Source organism: Urocampus carinirostris, chromosome 2 (assembly GCF_059441175.1).
Source record: "Urocampus carinirostris isolate Australia breed hairy pipefish chromosome 2, RoL_Ucar_1.0, whole genome shotgun sequence".
Taxonomy (NCBI): Eukaryota; Metazoa; Chordata; class Actinopteri; order Syngnathiformes; family Syngnathidae; genus Urocampus; species Urocampus carinirostris.
This window is the reverse complement of record NC_142350.1, coordinates 29,023,830-29,049,654: the sequence shown is the minus strand read 5'-3', so window position 1 is coordinate 29,049,654 and position 25,825 is coordinate 29,023,830. Positions and strand designations below refer to the sequence as shown.

At 38.7% G+C, this 25,825-nt stretch overlaps 2 protein-coding genes across 7 annotated transcripts in view; one reads left to right on the top strand and one right to left on the bottom strand.

The window, feature by feature from the left end:
- LOC148371599 (tetranectin-like) overlaps nucleotides 1–15,741 on the top strand; it is a 29,330-nt gene extending 13,589 nt beyond the window's left edge. Inside the window, exons 2-6 of one of the 6 annotated variants that reach the window (XM_088326145.1) lie at nucleotides 290–315; nucleotides 3,880–3,974; nucleotides 7,298–7,340; nucleotides 7,405–7,500; nucleotides 9,733–15,741. In XM_088326145.1, the coding sequence (XP_088182271.1) occupies nucleotides 3,939–3,974; nucleotides 7,298–7,340; nucleotides 7,405–7,500; nucleotides 9,733–10,133 (576 nt within the window). In that variant the 5' untranslated portion in view covers nucleotides 290–315; nucleotides 3,880–3,938 and the 3' untranslated portion in view covers nucleotides 10,134–15,741. Of the gene's footprint in view, nucleotides 1–289; nucleotides 316–3,879; nucleotides 6,929–7,218; nucleotides 7,341–7,404; nucleotides 7,501–9,732 lie in introns of those variants that run through there. The other 5 variants (XM_088326144.1, XR_015849473.1, XM_088326143.1 and 2 more) reach the window with 5 other exon arrangements.
- Nucleotides 11,776–24,949, bottom strand: LOC148371598 (uncharacterized). The gene is made up of 7 exons (XM_088327700.1): nucleotides 24,817–24,949; nucleotides 19,389–19,460; nucleotides 18,343–18,405; nucleotides 17,220–17,336; nucleotides 16,096–16,158; nucleotides 13,593–13,677; nucleotides 11,776–13,430 (listed from the first exon to the last, which is right to left on the bottom strand). Exons 1-7 carry the CDS (start codon nucleotides 24,947–24,949, stop codon nucleotides 12,941–12,943), a joined length of 1,023 nt encoding a protein of 340 aa, XP_088183826.1. The 3' UTR covers nucleotides 11,776–12,940.
- Between the last annotated feature and the right edge of the window lie 876 nt (nucleotides 24,950–25,825).

The following is a 25,825-nucleotide window of genomic DNA, read 5'->3' as shown; positions in this document are numbered from 1 at the left end:
GTGGGAGAAATAGCAAAATAGCAGGGTGTTCAAATACTTATTTTCTCCACTGTACATGATCACCTCTACCGGTACTGTTTGCAGAGCGATCAAGGATGGTTTGTTTAAGTCAGTGCTTTTCAATTATTTTCTGTCACACCCCCCTTGGAAGAAGAAATTCTCCTATATCCTCTATTAAGACATCATTCTTTTCATCATAAATGTTTTTCTCATTGTCCCTACATTTCTTGTTTATTTCTCTGTGTGTGTTTCTTTAATGTACCCTATGATGCTGCTTTGTGTTGGCTAGCCGTGGTGTGAGCCACTTCTTAACAGGTTTGTGCCATTCTTCCAACACACTTGTGGTGTTGTTGCTCACTGTGGCCACGCCTCCCTTTTTACACTTTGTATTTGTGGTGCACTTGAAGCGCAGCTTTTACATTTTAAGCTTCACTAGGCCACATGGGTGATCCATGTGCTGAGGCACTTTGCACATGTTTTGTTTTTACAACTTGGAATTTATTGATTTGGTGGCACATTCATACGCGTGTTCCGTTCTCGATGAATCGCATGACTTGATTTTACAATTACAGATCTGCCGAACATTGAAAATCATATTTCAGAACAGATTTTGAAATTGTCTTCGTACTAGCACCATTAAGTCAAAAGTACTTCTCAAACTAGTGTTTTTCAACCTATTTTGAGCCAAGGCACATTTCTTTAATTGAAAAAAATCCAGCGGGACGCCAACAGCTGAAAATGTAAAAAAAAGAAGCTTATATTAATGATATAAGTGTTTTTAAACATTGAAGTGTGACGTTATATTATAATGTCTTGACTGGGAATCAAATAAACACAAAAAAAAGTTTTATAATCTTTCATATTCATACTCAATCAGTGTGAAACCTGGGCCTGTTTGGATGAAGATAGAGCTGATTTCCTGGCAGGAGTCAATAAAAGACACACACACGAAGATTTTCTCTACAGCTTTCAGTTTTTCTCTCACTAATTGACTTGTCTCTAAGCACAAAGCAATTAGCTGCATTTTGCTGCTGCTGCCGCTTATGGTATGGAAGAGTAGTAGATGATTACTCTTCCAAACGCTAGACCGCACAGTAGGCCTCCACGATTTTGGACAAAAACCTGACTGCGACTTTTCAGAAATGTATCGCAATGTCGATGTTATTTTTGATTTTAAAAGAAAAGTGCATTTTCTTTGCTAGTTTTGTTTTTCGTGAGAACTACAACATACTGACAAGCAAACCTACCTCAATATGACGATCTTACCGACTGAATCAAAATGACAACTTTAGATGTACAAATGAAAACAGAATTGCAGTTGAATAACGAGTATTTATTGTCAATGTACAAAAGTACAACAAAATTGGAGGGCTTCTCCTTTGAGTGTAAAAAAACGATCTAGAGAGCAGCTAGCTAGCTATTTACACGCTAGGATCGGGTAACCACGACTTCAGCAAGGCTTCCAGCCCTCTCCGTGATGATTGAAAAACAAGAGTTGCAAATGTAGCTGTTTTATACGTATTGTAGCTCCAGGTTATCCATTCCATGGATAATGTATCTGGCGTTTGTGACTAGCCACGTTTAGCAGTGGTGGCCTAAGAGTTGTTAGCCTAGTTGTTAGCTTTCACATCCGACGTCGCCTCAGTCAATTCCCAGACGCGATAACAATTCACGAAGCACCCGCCGGTGATCAGCATTTTTCTTTTTTTCTGCTTATTCTTCTGACTTTCCTCTGAGTCTTATTCAAGTGATGAATTTCTTTTCAATGTAAGGAGGCGCTAAATCTACATGCTGTCACTTTTGTTTTTGTGGCCAGTTTTGGAAGGGCTGTTCGACTGACAGTTTACACCAGCCTATCACATTCTAGCAACTGCATGCAAACTTTGCCTTGCCTCTATTGGCTATTGCTATTAAAACGTGCCTCTGATTGGCCGGTGCAGTTAAAACCCGAACTGTGACAATTCCTATTGGCTAAACACTCCATCACTCAAATAACAAATGGGAACTATAAAAAGAAAAACAAAAAAATCCATTGTCTTGCAATTACACTATCACACTTCTTCGCGATATCGATTACATTTCAGTTAATAGTGCAGCTCTCCTGCACAGGCACACAATTTGGATAATTTACCACGGCAAACCTGACTGTGTGGTTGCACAGTGGTTGAAAAACACCGTCTTCGACAATGTAGAAACTGCACATCAAACCTGTTGCTACGGCATGTGTCCAGCATATAGCAGTAACGCAACATAAATAATCATGTTTATGATATAGAAACAGTTAAAAAATTTAGCTCGATAAATACATATTGGCAAAATTAACTGAATATAAATCATTATATAAAATATACAGGACTGTCTCAGAAAGTATTATTATTGTGATTAAATTATTCACTCTTTGTAATACAATTAAAAAAAACGGACATGTCATACATTCTGAATTTATTACTGACATATTCCAAGCCTTTCATTATTTTAACATTTTCACTTATGGCTACCAGCCTACTGGTATACTTTTGAAAGATATTCTAATACTTTGAGAGGGAGTATTTGAGTTTTTACCCTAAATATTAAAGCGATACAAGACTTGCAATATTTCAGAGGGCCAAAAAGAGATCAACAGGTTAAAGAGCGTTCTCCATTAGGGCCCCGGGTGCTGTGGAATGCTCTGCCATCTGACATTGCAACCTCAGTGGAACTGTTAAAATCTAGGCTTTAAAACACACTTAAATTCATTAGCTTATGCATGACCTATACGTGTCAGGGTATTGCACTATCCATTGCAGCCTGTTCATCCTGGTAGGTTGAGGTTTTTCCTTGCCCTCATGTAGGTTTTAGTTCAGGGGATGGTGTAATAATAGTCAGTAGTTTGCAATTGTCTGTGCAGCCCTTTGAGACGCCTTGTGATTAAGGGCTATACAAATACGCATGACTTGACTTATGAATCTAATATGTATGCCATTTTTATTGCATTTCAGAAAATAATGAACTGCCGACCTAAAAGAAATATCTGAATCTTGAGATCTAATTATATTTTGTCCATGAATACACTTGTTCCAACTTGTCTGTCAGTTTTTTTTCATCGTTTCCCCCCTGACTGTGCTGCTTCCAGATGTGTACTTAAATATTTAAGCATTTAACCAATCATATTTCAGACAATACTTATTGTCAGGGTCACAAATCTGCCTGGAGGCCTTCACTAGTCGGGTTTCAGGCCCTCTTTTACCATAACAAGTGATGATGCAACTGTTGATTTAGCAAATCAGATTTCAAGTTGGCGATATCAAGGCCTTCTTGCAGGCGCAAGGAAATGTCAGCTAGGGGTCCTTAATGCACCACAATCTAAAATCTATTATTCTACTAAATTGTAATAGTATTCATTTTTTCTCTTACAGTGAACCTTTAACTTACGGTACTTCAACCTTTTTTAGACTAAGCGACTTTAATGTCAAGTAACTCTGAATTTCTGAAAAACTCACAACAAAAAGTTTATTATAGTGATTGACTTTTTCAATTATTTATAGATGCGCAGAATGCAAAAACATTGTTCCTTTTTTATACCCAACAAAATTAAAATCAACAATATAGCATCCCTAAAAAAACATGCGTAAGAGAAAAATTTCGACTCGAAGGGAAAAGCCTGTAATTTGTAATTTTGTGAGATCGTAATACATACATTGAATTAAAAATGCCACTTTATTCTTACAAATTCTGATGCTTATTGGTTCTTGTGTGTTTAAATGTTGTTGTTGGTGACTGTATTGTATCTGGTGTAACAATTGTATTTGCTAAATTTACTTTCCACTTTTGTGACTTTTACCAACGTTGATCCCACACGCATCACTCATCCTACTCAATGTTCTCTCCCTGTTGTTCCAGTGCTTTGCCCGACGTAGCCTGGAGGGTTGGAGCCAAATGTTAAGAAAAGGAACTACACGATGACTATGATTGTTTTCCACAGACAAGAAGCACAAGTTTGAATATTTTTTGCATTCTTCTTTAAGATGCACGCTTGAATTCTGTCTGAGGGGCAGCACAGCGGCGCTGTGGTTAGCATATGTGCGGCACAGTTCCGAGGTCATGAGATCGAACCTTCCTGTGAGGAGTTTGCATGTTCTCCCCGTGCTTGCGTGAGTTTCCTCCGGGCACTTTGGTTTCCTCCCACTTTCCAAAAACATGCATGTCAGGTTAATTAGCCAGTGAATGAGCAAGTCAGTTACGACTGGCTGGCAACAGGTTCAGGGTGTCCCCAGTCCACTACCCCAAATTAGCTGGGATGGGCTTCAGCACCCCCGCGACCCTACTGAGGATAAGCGGTGCAGATAATGGATAAATGAATTATGTCTGTTTCTTTATGTGTTTTAAGTTGTTTTTTTTTATATTTATTATCCTTAAGAGGAATACGCCCACGAACCAATACGAGCTTTGCAGCTGCGGCGCTCGCAAAGGGCTTCGCATTCATCCAAAGTGCTTATGAGCCACGATCAATTGGGCTTCCTGGCTCATCTGCACAGAGATCAATTTGTATTGTCAACACAACTGCTGCGTATTAGGGAACAGCAGAAGCGCTGTACAACGCACACAAAATATGTTTGCAGCAAACGATCAGGGAACATACAGTGGCACATAAAGTTAACAAGGCTTCATTTAAAAACAAATCATGTATAAGTTGTTGTCAGTATTACGGACGCTCCCCCACTTACGACCATTCGACTTACGTAAAACGGTAGATACGAACATTTTTTTCGGGATGTGGAAAAATATCCGGACATCGCTGTAAGTTAGATTTTGTATTGTGCGCACCTTTTTCCGAGTAGAGGACATTACTGTAGTGTTTTTTTTCCGTGGCGTGTGGCGCTGTGACAGGTCACCCAGCATCCACCCGGAAGTAAAAAAAAATCTGCTTCCTCTTCATAGTTCTTGTGTAAACATTCTATACTGTTTATGTCTATACTATCTCCAGTGCGCTAAGAACTTTGACATTTTTATTGTTTAATATCTCGCGCATCTATTCAATATGGTTGGTGTAAAGTGTAAAGAGAAGGCGAGACGTTTCTTTTGAAATGAAATTGGAATAAGAAAGCTTGATACGGTTGAAAAAATGGTTGGATCGCTTTTTTTCCTCCACTTTCTACCTTGGAGGAGGAAGTCACTGTTGAAGCTCATCTTCCAAAAGTAAGTTACACTTAACTTTATTTATCTTTATTGAGCATATTATTTGATGAAATGTTTATTTTTTAGTACAAAACAATACAGGTTACTTATACAAGCCCTAAACATACTTATATAAACCTTAAACATACAAAATATAACATTGAGCAACTTACGAACAAATTCAACTTGCGGACGATTATCCGGATCTCGTCTGTAAGTAGGGCAGTGACTGTATACTGATTACTGATTACCACCATTTGTAATATTGTGTTTTTTGATTTGAAATATTTTGCACCGACATTAAAGGGACAGTGTGTAGTATTTAACGACTAGATGTGGCTGTAGTGCAGAAGAATAGAAATATTTTTTTCTCATTTTTTTTGCTCGGCCTATCACAATGTTTTTTTATAGGGTACCCGTAGCAGCAAGATGGCTGACCATGATCTCAGCTCCTCCTAGTTGAGCGTCATGTTATGTAAAAGAAAAACAATTTTATTTGACCTATGAGTATTGGAAAATGCATGTTTATATGGTAGCCCATGTATTTTTGCTTATTCAATTCAATATTGTTTTTTTTAATCAATTACCTTTTTGCCAACAGGAGGTGCTAAATAAGACACACTGTCCCTTTAAGGAACCAATTTATGAAATTGTTTTACATTGACTTGAGAAAAAAGGCAGTCCTGTTTTTCTGACTCTTTTTCAGGAGTCTTTTTTGTCATATTTTTAGTGTCCTGCTTCATTAAATACATTTGTTTCAATTTTTTTACAAATATTATTTCAGTTTTTTGTAATTTTTTTCTCTAATATAAAAATAAAATTTGAATAAATAATCAATACAGGCCAATTTTAATATATTGGTGAAACATGATATGGTATAAAACATCAATAAAAACAGGACAAAATTCGCTCTGAATTATATGGAAAAAAATAATTATATTATAAAACACTTTTTCTTTTGTTTTTTATGTATAAGTAAAATAATTTTTAAAAAGGGGTAACCAGTGACGCGCTGTTAATGCATGTCTTGACTTGCTGTTAGCTTGCTAATGCTTTTACTAATTTTGTTCGGGGCTGAGGCGTGCCCCAAATCAGAATACTTGGTTTCTCTATCGCCCTCTGCCACGAGGCAAGAGAATTGAGTGCCTCACTCTGCCTCTGCAGACTCTCAGCACAATTATGTGTTACATACTAAGGCTATTCGTAATAATGATTGTATACAGTGAACATTCAAAGATGTTGAAGATGAATCCCAAAATTGTGAAGTTAATTGACAAAGAAAATTAACACTGAAAGTATATTTGTATATATTTTTTTTATTATTTCTATCATGACGAGGCACAACTACGCGTACCTTACTGGAAGAAACACCATTCAATAAAACATAGCATTAAAATGATAAATGGTCTGCATTTACAGTATTTAGCGCTTTTCAAATCATTGTAGACCTTTACATTGTATTTCACACTTACCCATTCACCCACACAGCGTTAGCGGCGTCAGCCATTGAATATACTACGAAAGGAAGAAACACCTCCCTCAAAAGTTATTCAAAAAGGATGGGTTTATTTTTTCAAGTGAATGCAAAATGCATTTATTTATACTACAATACTTGACTATGCATTTGAGTGATGACGTCTCATCTTGAAAGAATTGTAAACAAGCTGCCTTTTGAACGTTTCTACACTGTTGAGGACATATTTTTTAACAATGTTGATGTGTTACCTGCCTCATTGCAAAAAAAATTCCCATTGGAAATAAAATTTTAAGATGACATTGTTTTCAGCGACTTGTGATTCTGAAGAAAATGTGTTGGGTGATTGACTAGCACTTGGAAATAAAGAATAATGCAGTGAGGACATGTTTTCATGAGGAATTCGATACAACTGAAATAACAATCCTGCTGAGGGACGTTTCCAAACTAAGGAGTCTTGGCTTTGCTCCGCTAACAATCCTGTTGCACGCCTCCCCTGCGGCTTTGCGAAACAAGACAAAAGTCATTTAAAACATCTGCAAAACATTTGCGCTCTCCCTTTATACGAGGTACAGTATTTGTCGAAACAGGCAGGCAGACGTCGAAAAGACAATCATGGAACAAGGGCGAATTCTCTACTTTCTGTTTTGCTTTTTTCTGCTGCTGCAGTTTGCACATCAGCAGGCGACTGAAAAGAAAAGCACAAAAAAAGGTAAATTCAATCACGACCTTTGACTTCAGGATGCGATTGTCATCGTTTCCTTCAATCCTGACAGATTCCACCGGCGCTGCGATTGAGGAACTGAGGAAGCAAATACAAGATATTGTTTACGACTTGAACTTGTTGAAAGAGCAGCAATCTCTGCAATCAAGTACGTTTTGTAATATTCATATATTTTTGAAAAGCGATGGAATATGTTACAAAGCATACTGCAACGACACAGCAGCTGAGTGGTTAGCACGTCCGCGGCACAGTTTTGAGGGCATGGGATCAAATCCAGATACCAGCCTCCCTGTGTGGAGTTTACATGTTCTCTCTAGGCCTGCGTGGGTTTCCTCCCACATTCTAAAAACATGCATGTCAGGTTAATTAGCCAGTGAATGAGCAAGTCAGTTACAACTGGCTGGCAAACCGGTTCAGGGTATCCCCCGGCCCACTGCCTGAAGATAGCTGGGATGGGCTCCAGCACCCCCGCGACCCTACTGAGGATGAGCAGTTCAGTTAGTGGATGCATGGAGGCATATTACAACCTCGTGTAATTTAATGTTATGCTCAGAAATGGGAAGCTCTTACCCTATAAAACAGTACCTGGTATTTTTACCTAAACGCCTAAAAAGGTGCACCCAATGTCAAACTGAAGTGGTACTTTAACCATTTGGAGTATCAGCGTAGTGATGGTCTCTTTTTGAAGACTACACTTTGAAGTTGTGTCCTGTATGGCAGAGTTCTCAAACCCGAGGCCCTCAGGATAATAATTTGAGGCCCCAACCTTGATACAAAGGGACACTGTTTTCTTTTCCCACTAGATGTTGCTGTTTTCTGTCGTACCACTGTAAAGAAGTGCTTAAAGCACAACGGAAAAAGACAAAAGACAGAGACTTAAAGTGACCAAAACACACCTTATTAATTTTGAAAAGAAGGGAAATGGTCAAGTCAAGGCTAGGCTCTCGAGCCTAGAGGGAGCTGACTGCTCCTTACCCTGTTCGGGGGCGCATCCACGGCGTTGAGCGGCTGGCTTAAAATGAGTTGAGACCAGAGGAATTCGACTATTTAAAACAAAGCATCGTGATTTGAAGGTTGTAGTAAAGAAATTGAATAACGAAGCGCGGCTAAACGGCAACAGTAACTACAGTATGCCTCCTTTCAGTAGCCAAAGTCAAGTCAAGTCATTTTTATTTGTATAGCCCTTAATCACAATTAGTCCCTATTCAAAGGCCTCCTCATCTAACTAGTGGATTAATGAGATTCACACTGTCCCTTTGGAGTGGGATCGCCGTCTTGGTAGAATCAGAAGGGAAATGTCTGAGGATAAATCACTTGCCTGGGAGTGAAAGATCAGTGGAAAAATGTCTGAGGAACCCATTGTGCCGCAATCAAGAGACCTTTTTGCTTGACTCTTTCTGCAGCTTTCAATTTCAATCAACTAGCGCAGCAGTCAATATTGATTAAACGTGGGGTGCATAGTTTGAGGTGACCTTAAAAGGACAGTGTGTAATATTTTGTGGCTCTTAGTGGTACAAAAGAACTTACATTCAGTAAAAACGAACAAGTATTGATTTGAATACTAGCTAAAAATTCATGAACTATTACACCAATGTTATTTTATATGAAAAAAAAATCACAAGTTGAGAAATTTGTATTTCTTTCACACCGAGGAATCCCTATTCAAGTCGGTGCCATGTTTTTCCGGCATTCTGCCGCCACGCTGTCCCATGTATCACTGGCCCTTGCTAGTATCAGACAACACTGTGCCATCTCGTATTCAAATATTACACATTGGGGCTTTGAAAGGTTTCAAATGAAAAAAAATCTCTATCAAGTATGTGTGAACAAGAGAACCTTCATATATTTTTCCTCCACCTAACTGCTTCTATCTTTTATCATCAGTGTTCCAGCCACAAAGCGACATCACGCGCGTGTTTATGGTTTTTTAATTGTAGAATGAAAAAGGTGAAAGTAAGAAAAGGACTGTTTGTACCCCGATATAGATGAAATAAGAAGAGTTTATTCAAGTACATCTAAGAATTTTACATACCTGCAAGCCCAACAAAAAGAGCTGCAATGATGATTTCAGCCAGAATATGGCGTCAGTAAGTAGAATATTTTTGAAGTTACATACACCGCCTTTAAATTAGCATCAACATATATGCACGAAAGGATAAAATCCATTACACATAAATGCTGGGAATCTTTTTAACGAGTAGTGTCGGCTGAGAGAATATTTGAGTGTGGCAGGAAATAATGATAAGGTATGACGTCACAGGTTTTGACCCGATAAGACAAAATTGAGGTTCGTTCTTAAATTTGCGCATGCGGCTTTAAATCAGGTGTGCTCCGTAGTCCAGAATTTGTGGTAATCTGTCAAACCATTCACCCGTCACAGTGTGTCTCCGCGGAACAAAGGTCCCAGGCAAGTGTTTTCTGGCCGATCCAGTCAAGAAGACTTTCCACGCAGCCAGTGACGACTGCGTGGCCAAGGGGGGCACCTTGAGCACCCCCCTGACGGGCCAGGAAAACCAGGATCTCTATGCTTATGTGCGCCAAAGCATCGGGCCGGAGGAGCCCATCTGGCTGGGCGTCAACGACATGGTGACCGAAGGCCGTTGGTTGGACCAGTCCGGGTCCCAGTTGCGCTTCAAGAACTGGGAAACGGAAATAACCACGCAGCCGGACGGCGGACGCACCCAGAACTGCGGAACGTTGGCCCCCACTGCCAATGGGAAGTGGTTCGATGAGAGCTGCCGGGCCGAAAGGGCTTCGGTGTGTGAGTTCAATATTGTGTGACTTTAAAACAATTGTATAGGGGTGATTCTTTGTTTGCAGCAACAGGATTTTTGAGTTTTTCCTTTCCCTCATATAGGTTTTAGATGAGAGATGGTGTAATAATAGTCTTTGGTCTTTACAGCCCTTTGAGACTTCTTGTGATTAAGGGCTATACAAATAAACACGACTTGGCTTGACTTATAGCTTGTTTTCCTAAACAATGTCTCTAAATGTTTTCCACCCTGCCATTTCCTATCACATTTTACCAATAAAGCTTAGGTTTTTTTTAAACGTTCTGTTCTACACTATATGAAGTTCATGTTATTATTTTAATATTAATAATATGGAATATTATTATTATCATTAATATTCCTGACCTAATTCCCCCCCTGATAGGTCCCGACTCCAACCTGTTAGGTTCCTCTAAGAGGGTGGAATCTATTTTAGCTAATCTAGCTGTTGCTCTTGTTGGGAATTAATATCAAAATGTACCGTTTACCAAATTGTTCGAATTAGTTAGCTGACTCCATTGACCAAACACAACCTACATTCACCCAACAATTTATGCGCGCTCGTTTCTTGAGAGAAAAGATAAACAAGAAAGCCGACATTTTCACACAAGGGCAGATTTGATTTCATTAACAATTTAACTAAGTGTACTCCATCGAAAACGGCCGAATTAGTGTAGTTGGCGTCTGTGGGAAGCCTTTTTCCCAAATCCTTTAGCTCTCTCCAATTGGCCATCTTCTCCCCGCATAATGGCGTGCCGACTCCTCCCATGGGCGTGCCAAGGAAGCACCCCCTGGGCTTCACCATTTCGTAGAAGAGCGTCGCGATGTCTGGAATACTCAAAACAACACCAGGCGTTTCTCCGTCATCAGGGCCTTTCTGCGTCTGGATGTGCTGATTATCTTATCGGCCGTACGTCCCGTTCCCGCCGTTCCTGTAAACAACATTTTTCACTAGGGTGCCCTGACATCACACCACAGCCCTGCCAATGAATATATTTTGCATTAAATGTAATTTGTATTCGATCGTATAAAATCCTTTATAGTCAAATGTATAAACACCTTCAATCTTTAGCTGATTAACTTTTAGCTAGCTAACTTTCAACATATTGACAAAACTTTAATAATTAAGTCTAACATGTTTTAAAAAAAATGTACTCATTACCCATTTTCCATGCTTTGCCATAATAGGATAGAACTTTCCGGGTGGCTCATACGTGTAAAACATTTCAGATCAAATAGAAACAGGAGAGTAAAATTTGAAGCATACCTTTTTCCACAGTTAAACTCCCGCCAAAATCAAATGATGTCACTTCCTATAAATGGCTTTTATGAAATTGTAGTATTTTGGGAGAGCAATTGAGCACATTCTAAGACGGTGGCTAATGACTATTGGTACAGGTAGAATTTGAGCAAAATATCAAGTAAAAATATATATTCAGAATATGTATTTGCATAATGAAACTAACATTGATGGAGTTGATCAAATTATTAAACAGAGAAAAAAACATGTTATGATTCTGTGGCCTACACCTCGAGGAAGTTGATAATATTGCACTGCGGACACAATAAAATTGAGCATGTGTGTCATCCAAAAGTTATCAAAAATACAAAATTGAAATGTATTCCATTTCGGGTTAAATGATTGCAAACACTTAAAGTAACCATTTTTATGTACATTTTGCTGATTTTAGAGAAAAATCACATGAAATGGTCCAATATGGCGCTGAATTTTCTTTAAAAAGCCGTCAATTCAACAGAATTCCCTGGACCAAACAAAATAAGAGGCAGAAGTTGAATTTTTTGACATGCTAAAGAAGGGTAATAGCTATTTTAAGCCACTTTTTTTCCACATCCACACGATGGCGACAAAATATCCGAAGTCAAAGAAATCGTGGCAAGAGTTGTACAATAGCGGCAAGATTATTTTTGAATTTATAATTTGACAGTAAAAAAAGTTATTTGTTAGAAACGTTTATAAAGTAATATTGTCGGTAAGGATGTTCTTTTCACGTTAACATTTTTACGCCACGTTTTTGTTTTCCAATAACGTCCACAGGGTGGCGCTAAAAAGTAAAAAAGTCAAGTCATTTATTAGCCCTTCATCGCGAAGTCTCAGGGCACGTCAACAACAAAACAACTTGTAAAATAAAAAATATTTGTGTAGGAACGGAAATAAGTTAAGCAAAATCTAGAAAAAATGTATGTTACATGGTTTACATAGAATCTAAATACCAAATATGATTGTATAAATGATAATAATATTGTAATGTAAAGTTCATACTCAGGTAATAAAATGAATTTGGCTAGGGTTTGGTACAGAAAATATCCCAAAGAAAACGTTAAATAAAATCCCAATGTACACGGCTTCTGTCGAACGGACTTTTTGAGCTTCAAATCGAACAAAAAACTTGCCAGAAATACGACAGGCTCAACTTACAGCAATAGCTTTGATGGCGATTGAAAATAACTTCTTGAAGGAACTGAAACGCTGTACGACAGAGTAATTGAAATCTTCTTAAGGGAAGGAAGGAGGATGGATTTCGTGCACAAATAAAAACGAATTTGGTGAGTGTGGATATAGTCCTACATAATAATGAAATTTTATGAGGTTATTGTTGATGCTTTTATATACCTGTATGTGTCGCAGCTTCAGCCAATAAATGTTTTATAGCCATTAAATAGTTATTGAGGGTTGGATTGATTCAGACTTAGCACTACTGTAGGCGTAGGTGTGAAATGTACAGCCTGCCACTGAAATCAATAGTTCCAGCTGACGAGCCTGAGCACTTCTAGTTAGTGAATTTTTAAAGAAAACCTTTACTGAGCTTTCATTGGTGCGGAATGCACCTCCACTGTAGCAGAAGGCTCTTCTATCGTAGTATAAATCTCTACCGTAGTAGAATGCTTCTCTACCATTACTGGGTGCTCTTCTGAAGGTAGTTGATTCTGATAAAGGTGATTATCCAAAAGTGACTGACTGTTGCCTGGGGTCCTTTTTGGAAGTGGGGGTGGCTGATGAGGGGACGAAACCTCTTCGTATTCCCCTATGTCAATTTTGTTTGCACCTTTAGACTCCGGAGGGTTTGCTTGCCCTTCGAGGGTTTCGTACCCCTCTGACTGTGTGTAGATACCCATCTGAACCCCTTTCTTCAGCAGGTGGCTGTACACCAAAGTGTCCTCAATGCACGTGTACTCATGGTATTCATCAGTTTCCTGAGTCTTAGAGAAACATTTGAATCCTGAGTGGGAACTGGTCCCGTTTGGTTTGTCGATGGAGACCTGATGATTGATGTCCATGGTCTTCTTCCTGTTTGGTATTAAAGAAGAAGTCATTTTTAAAGTGACGCCTAGAAATTATCGGGCTTGAAAGATTACATGTGTTAAAATGTAAAGTGTATGTGAATAGGGTTTAAAGGGACAAACACACACACACGCCAAAAAAAAGTTCAAATACATATCAAGCACTTACTTAACTATGCAACAGGCTGCTCCCATGGCAATTGCAAAGATGACCAGAACGACCACCACGCTCACACTGATGGTAATTATATAGGCTGAGTGAGAGAAAACCAAGATATACATTACTGTCTTCATCTTACCATGGAATTGTTAGGTCTATCACCTTACGTATCTGAATAAAACACACAATGAAAGACAACAGACATCAATTTCAGTTGATGAGGCGATGCGATCAGCTCAAGTCCTGATTCTCCTCTGACTTGAACCTCAACTGCTTCTGTTCTTGATTGCAAACAGTTCAGTCACAGAATTGAAGGAGCGATGATCAACACTTCAAGGGGACACGATCATGAAAAAGGGAACATATAACAGATTCCGGCATCACACCAACATGACAATGCAGCTTGTCTTCTCAGGAAAATGGTTGATGTTGATATGTTATGACTCTCTGAAGAAAGGAAAATACTGTTTTCAACTGAATGGTCCCTGTATTGTTCATTATTTGCGGCAAATGCATAATACATTTTCAATAATAAGGCTTGATCGACTTAACTCCTTCGCTGCCATCGACAGCTATAGACACTGATGGTGTTGAACGAGTTAACAGCAGATACTCAAATTTCACATAGTATTTTGGGGCTCATTGTGCGGTTGTATCTTGTATCTTGAGGTAACAATGGGTATGTTTACATGTGGGCAGTATTCCATTTGGGCATTTCCATTATTTTGAAAGTGTAATACTATGCAAATGTACAAAGAAATCACATAAAGGTCTTAGCCCAACTCCGAGTATTCCATTTGCAATGGTTGGGTTATTCCTTTCATCTCCGATTACCTGTACACATAGAACTGTATACACATCCGAGCAAACTGCTTTCTTATGCGAACGTGCGTTTTTCCTCATCCTCAGGCACTGTGAATGATACACACCAAATCTGGTTTACTTGCATTTTATTTACTGCCCCCACAGCAAAAATGCCACAGATTTATCAATCCATACAGAGTGGTAGCTCTACTCACAAATTTAATTTGTTCCGGCAGTAGCTCTGTAAACTGAAACATTTGTAATAAGAGGCACCTTTTGAATGTAAATGCGCTAATCCGTTCCAAGCCCCGCAAAAGTATTGTTTATATTTTCAATAAATCATAAGAGCATCAGAACAGGAAACAAATACATATTGAAATTAAATTAACGCACAAAAAAAACATAAAAAAGAGGCACATAATGTAAAAGAAAAAAAGAATAACAGGAATAATACAAATATGGATTTACCTTTTAACTGGCCTTTTTGTTTACCGATCCTCAGCAGTGTTTTTGCCTCGCTTTTTTGGGAAAAATGGATCCAATGAAGTCTGCTTTTGCAGGATTTTGACAATTTTTCAGAAATGCACAAGGCAGACATCAATATAATGAGCGATAGCCCAACCTGTCAACACTTTTTTATTCTGAGACTTCATCTAATTTTGGCAAAATGTTGCTTAATCTGGGCTGATAGAATGATGGCTGTATCCCTAACCTTGTCGTCTCCGAACTCCTCCTGTATGGCGGTATGTGTTTTTATACCTTTATATTATCTCTTGCTTTGTTTTGATGTCCAGAAAAATCCTCTTCCTCTTCTATTCTGCATGTCTTTCGTGGGGCCAATAGTAAATGATAGTTCTTTGTAGTGAAACCATATCACAGACTGTTTGCAAAGCAGAAACGCGAAGGCATGCCAGGATTCAAACATACGCGCCGCATTGCGTGGTAGAACTCTGTGAGCGGCGGATGGCAACATGTACTGTGCTGTATATTTAGATTTGTATCCTGAAACGCCTTTGCAACTACAGGCAATATTTTCCCGTTCAGGTATTTTGTAACCTGAAACTTTTGTATGTAGATATATTTATAACTAGAGGTACCACTTTATTGTGAATGCCACCGTTGTATCCATCTGTTTATAGCGTAAGTCTCTGTGTATGTAAAAGGATGTTGGATCGGAAGTTGGATTTTTGAAACATTTTGAATGACTCTCTCAGGTGCCTAGAGAAACCCAGTACGGTAACTCGTGTTTGTGAGTATCCCGATTATCAGGGCTAAACGAGAGCGACGCCATTACGCAACTAGACAATGTTTCTGCATTTAAACTTTGACATTAAATAAAGGATGATTCAATTCATATCACTCACTGATAAGTTTATTCTACTTTCTTTCAAAAAAAAATGTAATAATGTTTTTTACTATTGGACACCCGCGAAGGAGATTTCATAGGATGCAAGTGTTGTTCGTTTTTATGACTATTATCGCAGTTTTTCATTATTTTGACTAATATGCACTGTTTACATCATGTCAACCTTGGCCAATAATGTTACTGTTCTTTGGTTTTCTTAACCTTTGGATCTTATCCGCTTTTTGTAACCTGGGAGATTCGATAACAATAAAGGGTTCAGTGGAGGACTTTTAGAAGAGATTGTAATTTTTGCATCTTAAAGGTTTTTGTACAGTCCAAAAAAACTATGAACTTATCACTCACCAAATTCATTGAAGATCCAAATGTGATCTCTTTTCCTGCGGCTGGTGTGTTCTCCTACGTTCCCTGCCAAAAGCATAAACTTACTCTATATATGGATTGATGGAACTGTAGCATCCACTATGTATGGTCTGTCGCATTTTCAGATAGCTGGCAGAAAGTAACAGAGAGGTCCAGAAGAGATTAACCAATGTACATGAAGGTTTTTTTTAGCGAGTAAGCTTGAGTTTGCTTGTATCATTTGTCTCTGCAAGAATGTATACAGTACAACCTTTATCTTAAGAAGTTTCCCTCTGTTATTTGTTGTTCCCTACATTAGGTGTATACTGAAGGATTTGTTATTTTATTTATTTGACAATAAGGGATTTAATATAATACAAATTACATTTGTTGAATGCAGTGGGGATTTTTCACAGGAGGCTGAAGGTCGAGAACAGGTCGCGCCGTTCCAAGTGTAGAGTGTTTTGGCTGGGGAATTTTGATAGCTGGGCGCTGACAAGGGAATTAGGCCTTGTTTTGATAAACGCTTCGCATTGCTTTGAGCTGATAAGCTTTCTTGTTGTGAGTCCTAGACGTGGCGGCGTCTTCCGGCGAGGAGGAGGTGAAGTTGGCACCTGACCCATCCTTCGTGACGCACCGGTCAGACGAGGTGAGGAGTTCCTGGCCCGCCCAAGGGGAAGGGGCCGATTCCCGGACGTGTCAGAAAGACGGAAGAAAGAGACGGGGGATCAGATTGGAGATCCTGTTACTGTTACGACATCCTGTTATTGTCACTCGAGGAAGCCTCGAGCGACAATAATTCGGCTAATTGGATGGAATTCACTTAGCTAGATAATTTAAGAAAAGAAATCTTCCCCCGTGTGAAAATGCCTGTCTCTTGTCAATATTTTTTCCCTAAAATTAAGAAATGAGCATGCATTGTTAGGAGAATAAAGTTTGTGTTTGGTTAATGGAGTCAGATAACTAATTCGAACAATTTGGTAAATGCTACATTTGTAATATAGTTTAATTCCTAACAATACAAAGGTGTATGTTTAAACATTTTGACTTCAATATGCGGATTATATGCTCAGAGGATGACAATGTTTCAATGTACAAAATATATACAATATACAAAGCGGGATTACCTTTCTCAACCTCAAAATAGTACCGGCCGTCATTTGACCCACTTGGGATGGATGCTGTCGTTAGGTGTCCATCAAGGTTAAAATCCGGTTCATCATCAGACCACGGCTTCCCTTGGCCTGTTCGTCCAAATACAAATTTCAAAAAGTAGTTGTTGTCAACTGTTGTCCTCTTGCAAATAATTTTGTTTTTTGTTGGAAATGTAGCAATGAGAAAGGTATACTGATTCATGCTCTGTGGGAATGTTCTAAAATAGCACTTGTATGGGAAATTATGATTGACTATATGAGGAAATGGTTGAATTGTACTCTCCAAAATCAGCTTGACTGTGTCTTCTTGGAGACAGAACTGTAGTGCCACACTTGGACTCATCTTCTTTCAAAATTCAAATAACTGGATTCATGACCTGGGCTCTATATTATTTTGAGACACTGGGAGATCCCGGATGGCCTAGCCATAAACATATGGAAAACGTCGATGATTGACGCAATCTCTTGTGAAAAATTGCTGGGGAGAGTGAACTAATGAATGGGATTAATGAGCGATGGGATGACTTTGGGAATGTTTTATTCACAATCACAATCTGTAATGGGATTTTTATTTCATATTAGTTTAGAATATTGTTAAAAACTCAATTAAAAATGTCAGTAGTGAAAAAAAAGATTCTAGAGCAGGCATATCAAACTTTGGATCTCCATTTTCCAATCAGTAAAAGAATGTTAACGCCAAATATTTTGCATTGTTTTTCAGTACTATGCGTTATCATTCGGCTGACATTATCAACTTACCCTGCATATTATGATCACGGATGACAAGGGGTCTTTTCTAAACACAACACATTTATTCACAAACATTTATAAAAAAAAAATATTTTAATGTTGGCATTGAATGTATAAGTGGTTTATTTTAACAGTTGAGTTAATTGGCGTTTTACACCTAAACAACTCACCACGCTACACAAACTCAACACTGCCCTTTTGCGGCTAGAGAGAGCATTTTGTTAGCATTTATTTATAAAATCATAACATCTGATAGAAAAAGACTTCGTTATTGCTTTGACATACTAAGAAATATTTGGCAGGTCTGAATAAATCATCCAATGAGCCGTATGTTTGACATACTCACCTGCTTTGGTTGTTGTACTTAAAGTTGTTGTCTTGACATTGGGTTCCTCAGTTGTCTCTGTATCTAGATACACACAATTTCCAAACTGTTAATCATGGCAAAGTCGTTGTTTTTACACATAGATTTAATCATCACATCGGCTGAACTTTCAAATGCAGTGTCCGCAACCTCAAATTTTGCTACTCTCTGTTAACATATCCTGCCTGGCATGAGGGATGATCACAGCCTCAGTCAACTCATTCCTCAAGTTTTAATAAACTCCTATTTTTCGTCTTTTTGGGGGTTGGGGTTGGCGTTTAGACAGTTTTTGAAACATTCATCTATCCATTATCTGCAGCGCTCGTCCTCAGTAGGCTGGAGCCCATCTCAGCTATCTCCGGGTTGTGGGCAGGGGACACCCTGAACTGGTTGCCATACAGTGGCAGAGCACACAGGGACAGACAACTCATTCACACCTAGGGACAATTTGGACCAGCCAATTAACCTGACATGCATGTTTTTAGTATGTGGGAGTGCCCGGAGGAAACCCAGGCAAGCGCGGGGAGAACATGCAAACTTCACTCAGGAAGGTTCGATCTCATGACCCCAGAACTGTGCCGCACACGTGCTAGCCACTGTGCTGCCGTGCTGCCGCATAAAAATACAATCAAACTTTATTTCCATTTACCTAGAATATTTCTAAAAAACATCCAGATAATATGAATATGTGTCCCTGGTGTTATTCTCCCGAGGTCAGTGCCCGGAGGAAATCCAGGCAAGTACTGGTGGAACAGGCAAACCTTGCACAAGGAGGCTGGTAGCTGTATTTAAACCCATGACCTCAGAACTGTGCCGCAGACATGCTGACCACTCATCCGCCATGCCGCCCATTTTGGAAAGATGCCTTTTCTTAATTTGACCATTTTCATGTTACACTGACAAAAAAATCCAGGAACAAGCATATTATCATTCTCAACTATCTTTGTTTACAACATGAATTTGACTACCACAGGTTCCTTTTGCAATGTAACCCCACTGTATTTTACTGTAATACAAAACATACGTACCAATCTCATATCCATAGAACTCATCGAACCCAAAATCTTCAGAATAGCCAAAATCTGCTGCATCATATTGGCCTGTTTGTACAAAAAAAGGTAATTTTTTAGCAGCTATCAGCAGGACCATCACCAGGATACCTAGAAATCAACCAAGGGATAGGAATGACCACAGTTTACTCCGATTGCATTAGAGCTTTCACTTTCTGTCATGGTCAGTATTAGTTGGGATCAGAGCCAGTGTTATGCCGAGAAACCACTTTTACCTCGTTTTATCTCCGGCTCAAGATATAAACAAGCTAAGCTCCTAAGAGTGGATAACCTTTTTGGTGCCAACATTGTCCCCATTGTCTGTACACTCAAAAATGCTTCTACAGAAATACAACAAAAATATGACACAATAACTACAAGACTAAATATCAAATATGGTGCTTAAAAACAGGGACACCATACAGTATATTATTTTGCTTTAATTCTGAAAATAAGAAATAGTATAGAACTACTCCAAAGATACTACTACATTAATATCACAAAAATACGAAATATGACGAAAATACTACTGTGAAAATACAACAAAATTTTTACAAAAATATTAGTAAAATACTGCCTTGGAAATACATCAGTTATACTTCTTCTGAAAAACTAAAAACATACCAATACATAATACTATAAAATAAAAACTACTACAGAAATATTACTACAAATATTAATATAAAAATACTACAAGAGGTTTACAACAGAAATACTGCAAATTACACCTATAAGGATACTACAAAAATTCTGCTTTGGAAATATCACAAAAATACTACAAAAATACTACAGAAATATTACAGCTATTCAACATTTTATATCAAAATAACACAAAATGCAACAGAGAAAGTACAAATATACTCAAAAAAATAATTCTACAGTAATACCACAAAATACTCTAATCATAAAACTACTGTAATAATACAAATATACTACAAAAATACTACAGATATACAACAAAAAATGAACTTTCGAAATACAACAAAAGTACTACAGAAATAAAAAAAAACACTACTATCGAAATACTACATAAAAATTACTTTGAAATACCAAAACCAATTTGACGAAACTAATCTATTCATGAAAGAAGTATAACATATCACATGCGGCCCCTGACTCCAAATAGTTGCCCAGCCCTGGAGTAAAACATAGTGAGTAAGTCTAGTACAGGGGTGGCGAAGACGTTTGACACAAAGAGCCGAAATTTTGAACTGTGAGAGTCAAAGAGCCACACCACCCACTGACCTGCCGTGACAGACAGACACACACAAACACACAAAATTAAAAACATATTATATCCCATAACACACATAACATAACACTATTTCCGTTTCGCTTTGCATTTTGCCATTTTGACCGTGAGGGTAACTGCTGCACGCTCATGAAATGTTTACTTAATTTTCCGGCACAAGACATAACCTACGCAGATGATGGGCAGTCAGTTAAAAACAACAAATTTGCCAAATCAATTTCAAAATATTATTTATTATTTATTATTAACTCTGATGGATTCAAGTGTGTTTTAAGAGGGGAAAAAAACTAAACATGAAACGAAGTCAAGAGCCACAGTATATAGAAAATATGATGAGGCAAAGAGCCGCATTCTGATTGGATAAGAGCTGCATGCGGCTCTAGAGCCGCGTGTTCGCCACCCCTGGTCTAGTAGGTATAAAAATGATCAAGTAATAATAAGGGGCTCCAAATTTGATTTTGTTTAGGGCCCTGTGAAGGCTTGGGCCAGTCCTGGTTGGGATGAACTCTATTTTGTACACTAGATAAAACCCGGCCAACCTGTTTTTACAGTCAACTTGACCTCTTTTATTCATTTATTTTTAGCTTACAGGCAAATCGAAGCCCGTGTTGCATAGCAGGATGCACTTTCTGTTGGTCAAACTCTAAATAAACTCATGCCGCCATCAAGTAACATGTATGATAGTCAAACGTGGGTTGGGTATTACAATTTTGTTCCTTGCCTAATTTGAATCTTGACCACACTCAAGTACACTACAGCAAGGCAGTTCTTTTCTCTGTCTCTGTCTCTCGCTGTCTCTCTCTGTCTCTCTCTCTCTCTCTCTGTCTCTCTCTCTGTGTCTCTCTCTCTCTCTCTCTGTCTCTCTCTGTGTCTCTCTCTCAGGGCCTTGGCAGCACAACAGACATGATTATGGTTTTTTTTTGTTTTGTTTATTATTGACCTTTGTGAGGATTATCAATAGCACGTTCGCCTGACTCACGAGAGGTCCCCGGTTCGAGACTGGGTGAAAAACATATGTTGGCCTGGAGAGGGATGGGCGTCCGCTGGCTGTACTTGCCCAAGACACACCACAGAGAATGATGCCCCTATGGCACTAGTGGTTAAGAGATCCAACCAACAAACATCTAACCAATGATGTTCCTAATAATGGGCGGGTATGGTAGCAGCTATCATTCATTCACTATTTATTTATTTCCTTTTTTTTAAATTCTATTTTAACCATTGCCTTTGGTGGAGAAAATGGAGGGTATTTTATTTTCTTAAGTTTAGGGTTAGGGTCAGTTGGGTTTGGGTTTGGGTTAGGGTTAGGGTTAGAGTTGGAGTTAGGGTTAGGGTTAATGTTAGGGTTATGTTTAGGGTTTAGGGTTAAGGGTTAGGGTTCAGGGTTTAGGGTTAAGGGTTAGGGTTTAGGGTTGGGCTCAGGGTTTACGGTTAGGGTTTAATGTTAGGATTAGGGGTAAGCTTAGGGTTAGGTTTAGGCTTAGGTTTAGGTTTAGGCTTAGGCTTAGGCTTAGGCTTAGGCTTAGGCTTAGGCTTAGGCTTAGGCTTACGGTTATGGTTAGGGTTAAGGTTGGGGTCAATATCAGGGTAAGGTTTAGGGTTTAGGGTTAGGGTTAGGGATAGGTTTAATGGTTAGTGTTAGGGTTAGGTTAGGAAGCAATCTTTCTTTCTCAAGGTCCCCCAAAAATTGGAGGTCCTTGAGAAAGTAAGTTTCTGCACTGGGCATTCAGGAAACTGGAGCGTTTCTTGTCTTACCTGCGTTTGTTTAGTCCATCTGGAAAGAGAGTGTTAAGTTTTCTTATCCAGTGTTTTTCTGCCTTACGTCTTTCTTCTTGTGTCCAATTGCTGTTTGTTTGTAGGCCCCATATTTCTAATGCCTGTAGTCCATGTTGTATGAAGTGGGCTACAAGGTGTGTGTTACTTTGTCTGTTGTTCCTAATGTTGTAAATGTGTTGTGCTAATCTACATCTGATAGAATTTCCTGTCTCTCCTATATATTTAATGTTGCAGTGTTTACACTTTATGACATATATACAGTTTTCCGTAGTAGGTGTGATTGTTTGTTTAATTAGGTAGTTTGTGTTGGTGACGGTGTTCCTAACTGTGGTGGCTTGTTTGTAGAATGTGGGGCCCTGCGTTTGTGTTATGTTGATTTCCGGTAATTTACTTTTTACTAAGTAATCTTTTAGGTTTTTGTTTCTTTTAAAGGCTGAGATGATTTTGTAATCTTGGATTATGTCTGTGTTCTGTAGTGTCTGGTTTATATTTTGTCTAATTTTTCTATTAGCAGTTTGGCTAAATTCTGGGTAGTTACTTATTAGGGGGATAATTTTCTGTGTGTCCCGTTGCCCTGTGGTTAAAAATGTTTTACGGACTTGCCTGAGGAAAGATCTAGAGTATCCTCTTGGTCTCAGTGCCTTGAACAGGGTTTGAGTAGCCTTTTCAAAGTCTGTATTTTGTGAGCAGATTCTGTGGAATCTGAGCAACTGTGATTTTATTAAGCCCCTATAGGTGTGCTTTGGATGTAGGCTGTTTTTGTGTAAGAGCGCATGTGTGTCTGTGTCTTTGAAAAAGGCCTTAGTGTCTAAAGTTTGTGTTTGGGTGAATGAGGGTCCTTTGTAAGTGGTTGTGTCTAGAAAATCTATCTGATGGTCATTTGTGGAATGTTTGACTGTAATTGTACTATGGTGTGTGTTGAGGATTCGTATGAATTGGTTGAATTCCTCTATATTATGTGTCCATGTTCCCCAAATGTCATCCAAGTATCTAAAATAATTGGTGGGTAGTTTGTCGCATTTTTCAAAAGCTGTCTCCTCCCAATGTGCCATGTAGATGTTAGCATAGGCAGGTGCAAATTTTTTGCCCATGGCTGTACCACTAATCTGTAAGTAGAATTCCTTGTTGAATTCAAAGTCGTTCCTAGTGAGGTTAATTTCTAGGAGTTGTATTAATTCTGTGTCTGGGCGTTTGTCGTCCGGGTATTTTTCCATCCAGCGCTTTACTGCTGTTAACCCTGCGACTGTGTTTATGTTTGTGGAGGGGCTATCTATGTCAATGGTGAATAGGATTGTTTCCTGCGTTATTTTAATCTGTTTTATTTTGTTTACGAAGTCATATGTGTCTTTAATGTAGCTATTATGTTTTGTGGATAGTGGAGTGAGGAAGTGGTCTATGTATTCAGCGATCCTGTAGGATTCACTGTTGCAATCTGAGACAATTGGTCTTCCTGCTGGCACTTCATATGGTTAGTCTTAGGGTTAGGGCTAGGGTCAGGATTAGAGTGAATGTTAGGGTTAGGTTTAGGGTTTAGGGTTCATGGTTAAGGGTTAATGATTAGGTTTAGGGTTTGGGGTTATTGTTAGGGTTAATGCTAAGGTTAGGGTCAGGGTTTAGGGTTAGGGTTAATTTTAGGGTTAGGGTGAGGGTTAGGGCCAAGGTGAGTGTTGACAACCTCAGTTGACAACCTCTAACACTATTTGTCTTTTGTTCGTATTTATATGTAGTCATTTAATATTTTTTGTTGTTGTTATTTTCAATTTTACCAGACACAAAATTCAAAAACATTAATGTTGATAGTAAACAATAATTACTGTACCTCTGTGTTTGTACGTTAAATAGAAAAATACTTGCCTCAACATATGATTAAAGGGACAGGTTCTATTATTCGACCACTGTCTCTGTATTATGTCGGTAACCGAAGTTGAGTTGTAAAAAGCACAAGCAAGTATGCAATCCATGGGGACTCAAAGTGACGCACCATTTATTTTTCATATTTTTTTTTCCCAGTGTCTCGCGAGGTATTGGGTACTTGTAGTAATTATGTCAGTGCCCTCTAGGTGAGGGTCTCGTTTAAAATTAAAAAAGCACATTTATCAACCTACATTTATATAAAAGTACATGTATTTCTGCTTATTATTTAAATCATTAGTTCTTTTTTTAAACAAATTATATTTAAAACAAAAGGCTACACCCACATCGAAACATTTTGTAATAAGACGCATTTACATTATTGTCTCTCTTACTAACTGGTGAGACCACTCACCGCAGTTTATTAAAGCCGTCACCAAATATTTAATTCAGCCTGTTAAAAATCAATCATAAACACTTCCTCAAATCCCTTCTTTTTTATGTAAAATAAGAAGGCTCCTAACTTACCTTTAATTTGGAAGACAACGAGGAAACACACTGCAACTCTTAAAAGCGCCATGCTGCCAACGCGAAGGCCTGCTGTGCTTTGAGCGTGAAAAAGCATCAAAATGTGAGAGTGCAGTAGTGTACGTGCGTGCATGTGGGCGGGTAAAGGTGTGGTAAACTGGACAAATGTATCTGATTGCAGGAACGTAAGGTAACTGCTCCATAACCTAGATTTGGGGGGCTTTCTTGATGCTCAGTGTAATTTCCCTTTTTTTTGCACTATTACTACCATGTACTATTCTTTGTCATTCACAAACATTGCACTGCTATTATGACTGAGGCCAGTCTTTTGTCAGAACCAGAACAGAAAAAGGACTCAATCGCGTGACGTTCTCACACAAGCCTTTTATTTTATGGGAAACGGGGAGTCATGCACGTTAGGAAGTCGTTCCGGCGTGGAAGGACAGGCAGGGACAGACAGGACTAACAACAAATCAGGATATCGATAATTAACAGGAGAAACTAGACGGGAACAAAAACTGGAGAGAATAATAAACAGGACCAAAATAGACGGAAACAAAACTGGAACCCGACATTAAACATGACAAAAATAAATGGGAACAATACCGGACTTAAGATATCAACAAGAAAACAGAACCGAGTCAGAACCCACGTCTTGTGGGGCAGAAGTTTGTTTGACGGGCTGACCCCCGAAGCAAAAGAGCACTGAGCTTTATATAGACAGAAATCCAATCTCTCAACGAGCCACAGCTGGCAGCCCACGGGCAGGGCCAATTGGGCACCATGGCAACCGTGACACACACGGGCACGGCCAGTTGTGCGCCATGGCAACCATGACATCTTTCTGCTCTACGTTGTGAATGATTTGTTTCTGCCTTTTATCCTGATAGTCGTATATCTCATTTTTTCTTTAAATACTACTGTGAAAATACAACACAATTTTTACCAAAAAAAAGTAAAATACTGTTTTGGAAATACATCAGTTATACTTCTTCTGAAATACTAAAAA

Bases quoted from the DNA above. Each gene is read 5' to 3' on its own strand.
- LOC148371598 (XM_088327700.1), bottom strand. From the start codon at position 24,949: ATGCACGCACGTACACTACTGCACTCTCACATTTTGATGCTTTTTCAC. The intron at 16,159-17,219 runs GTAATCCCGCTT...TGCTTTTGGCAG, and splicing joins CTATTTTGAGGTTGAGAAAG to GGAACGTAGGAGAACACACC. The intron at 13,678-16,095 runs GTGAGTGATAAG...TCTCTCACTCAG, and splicing joins TTGGATCTTCAATGAATTTG to CCTATATAATTACCATCAGT.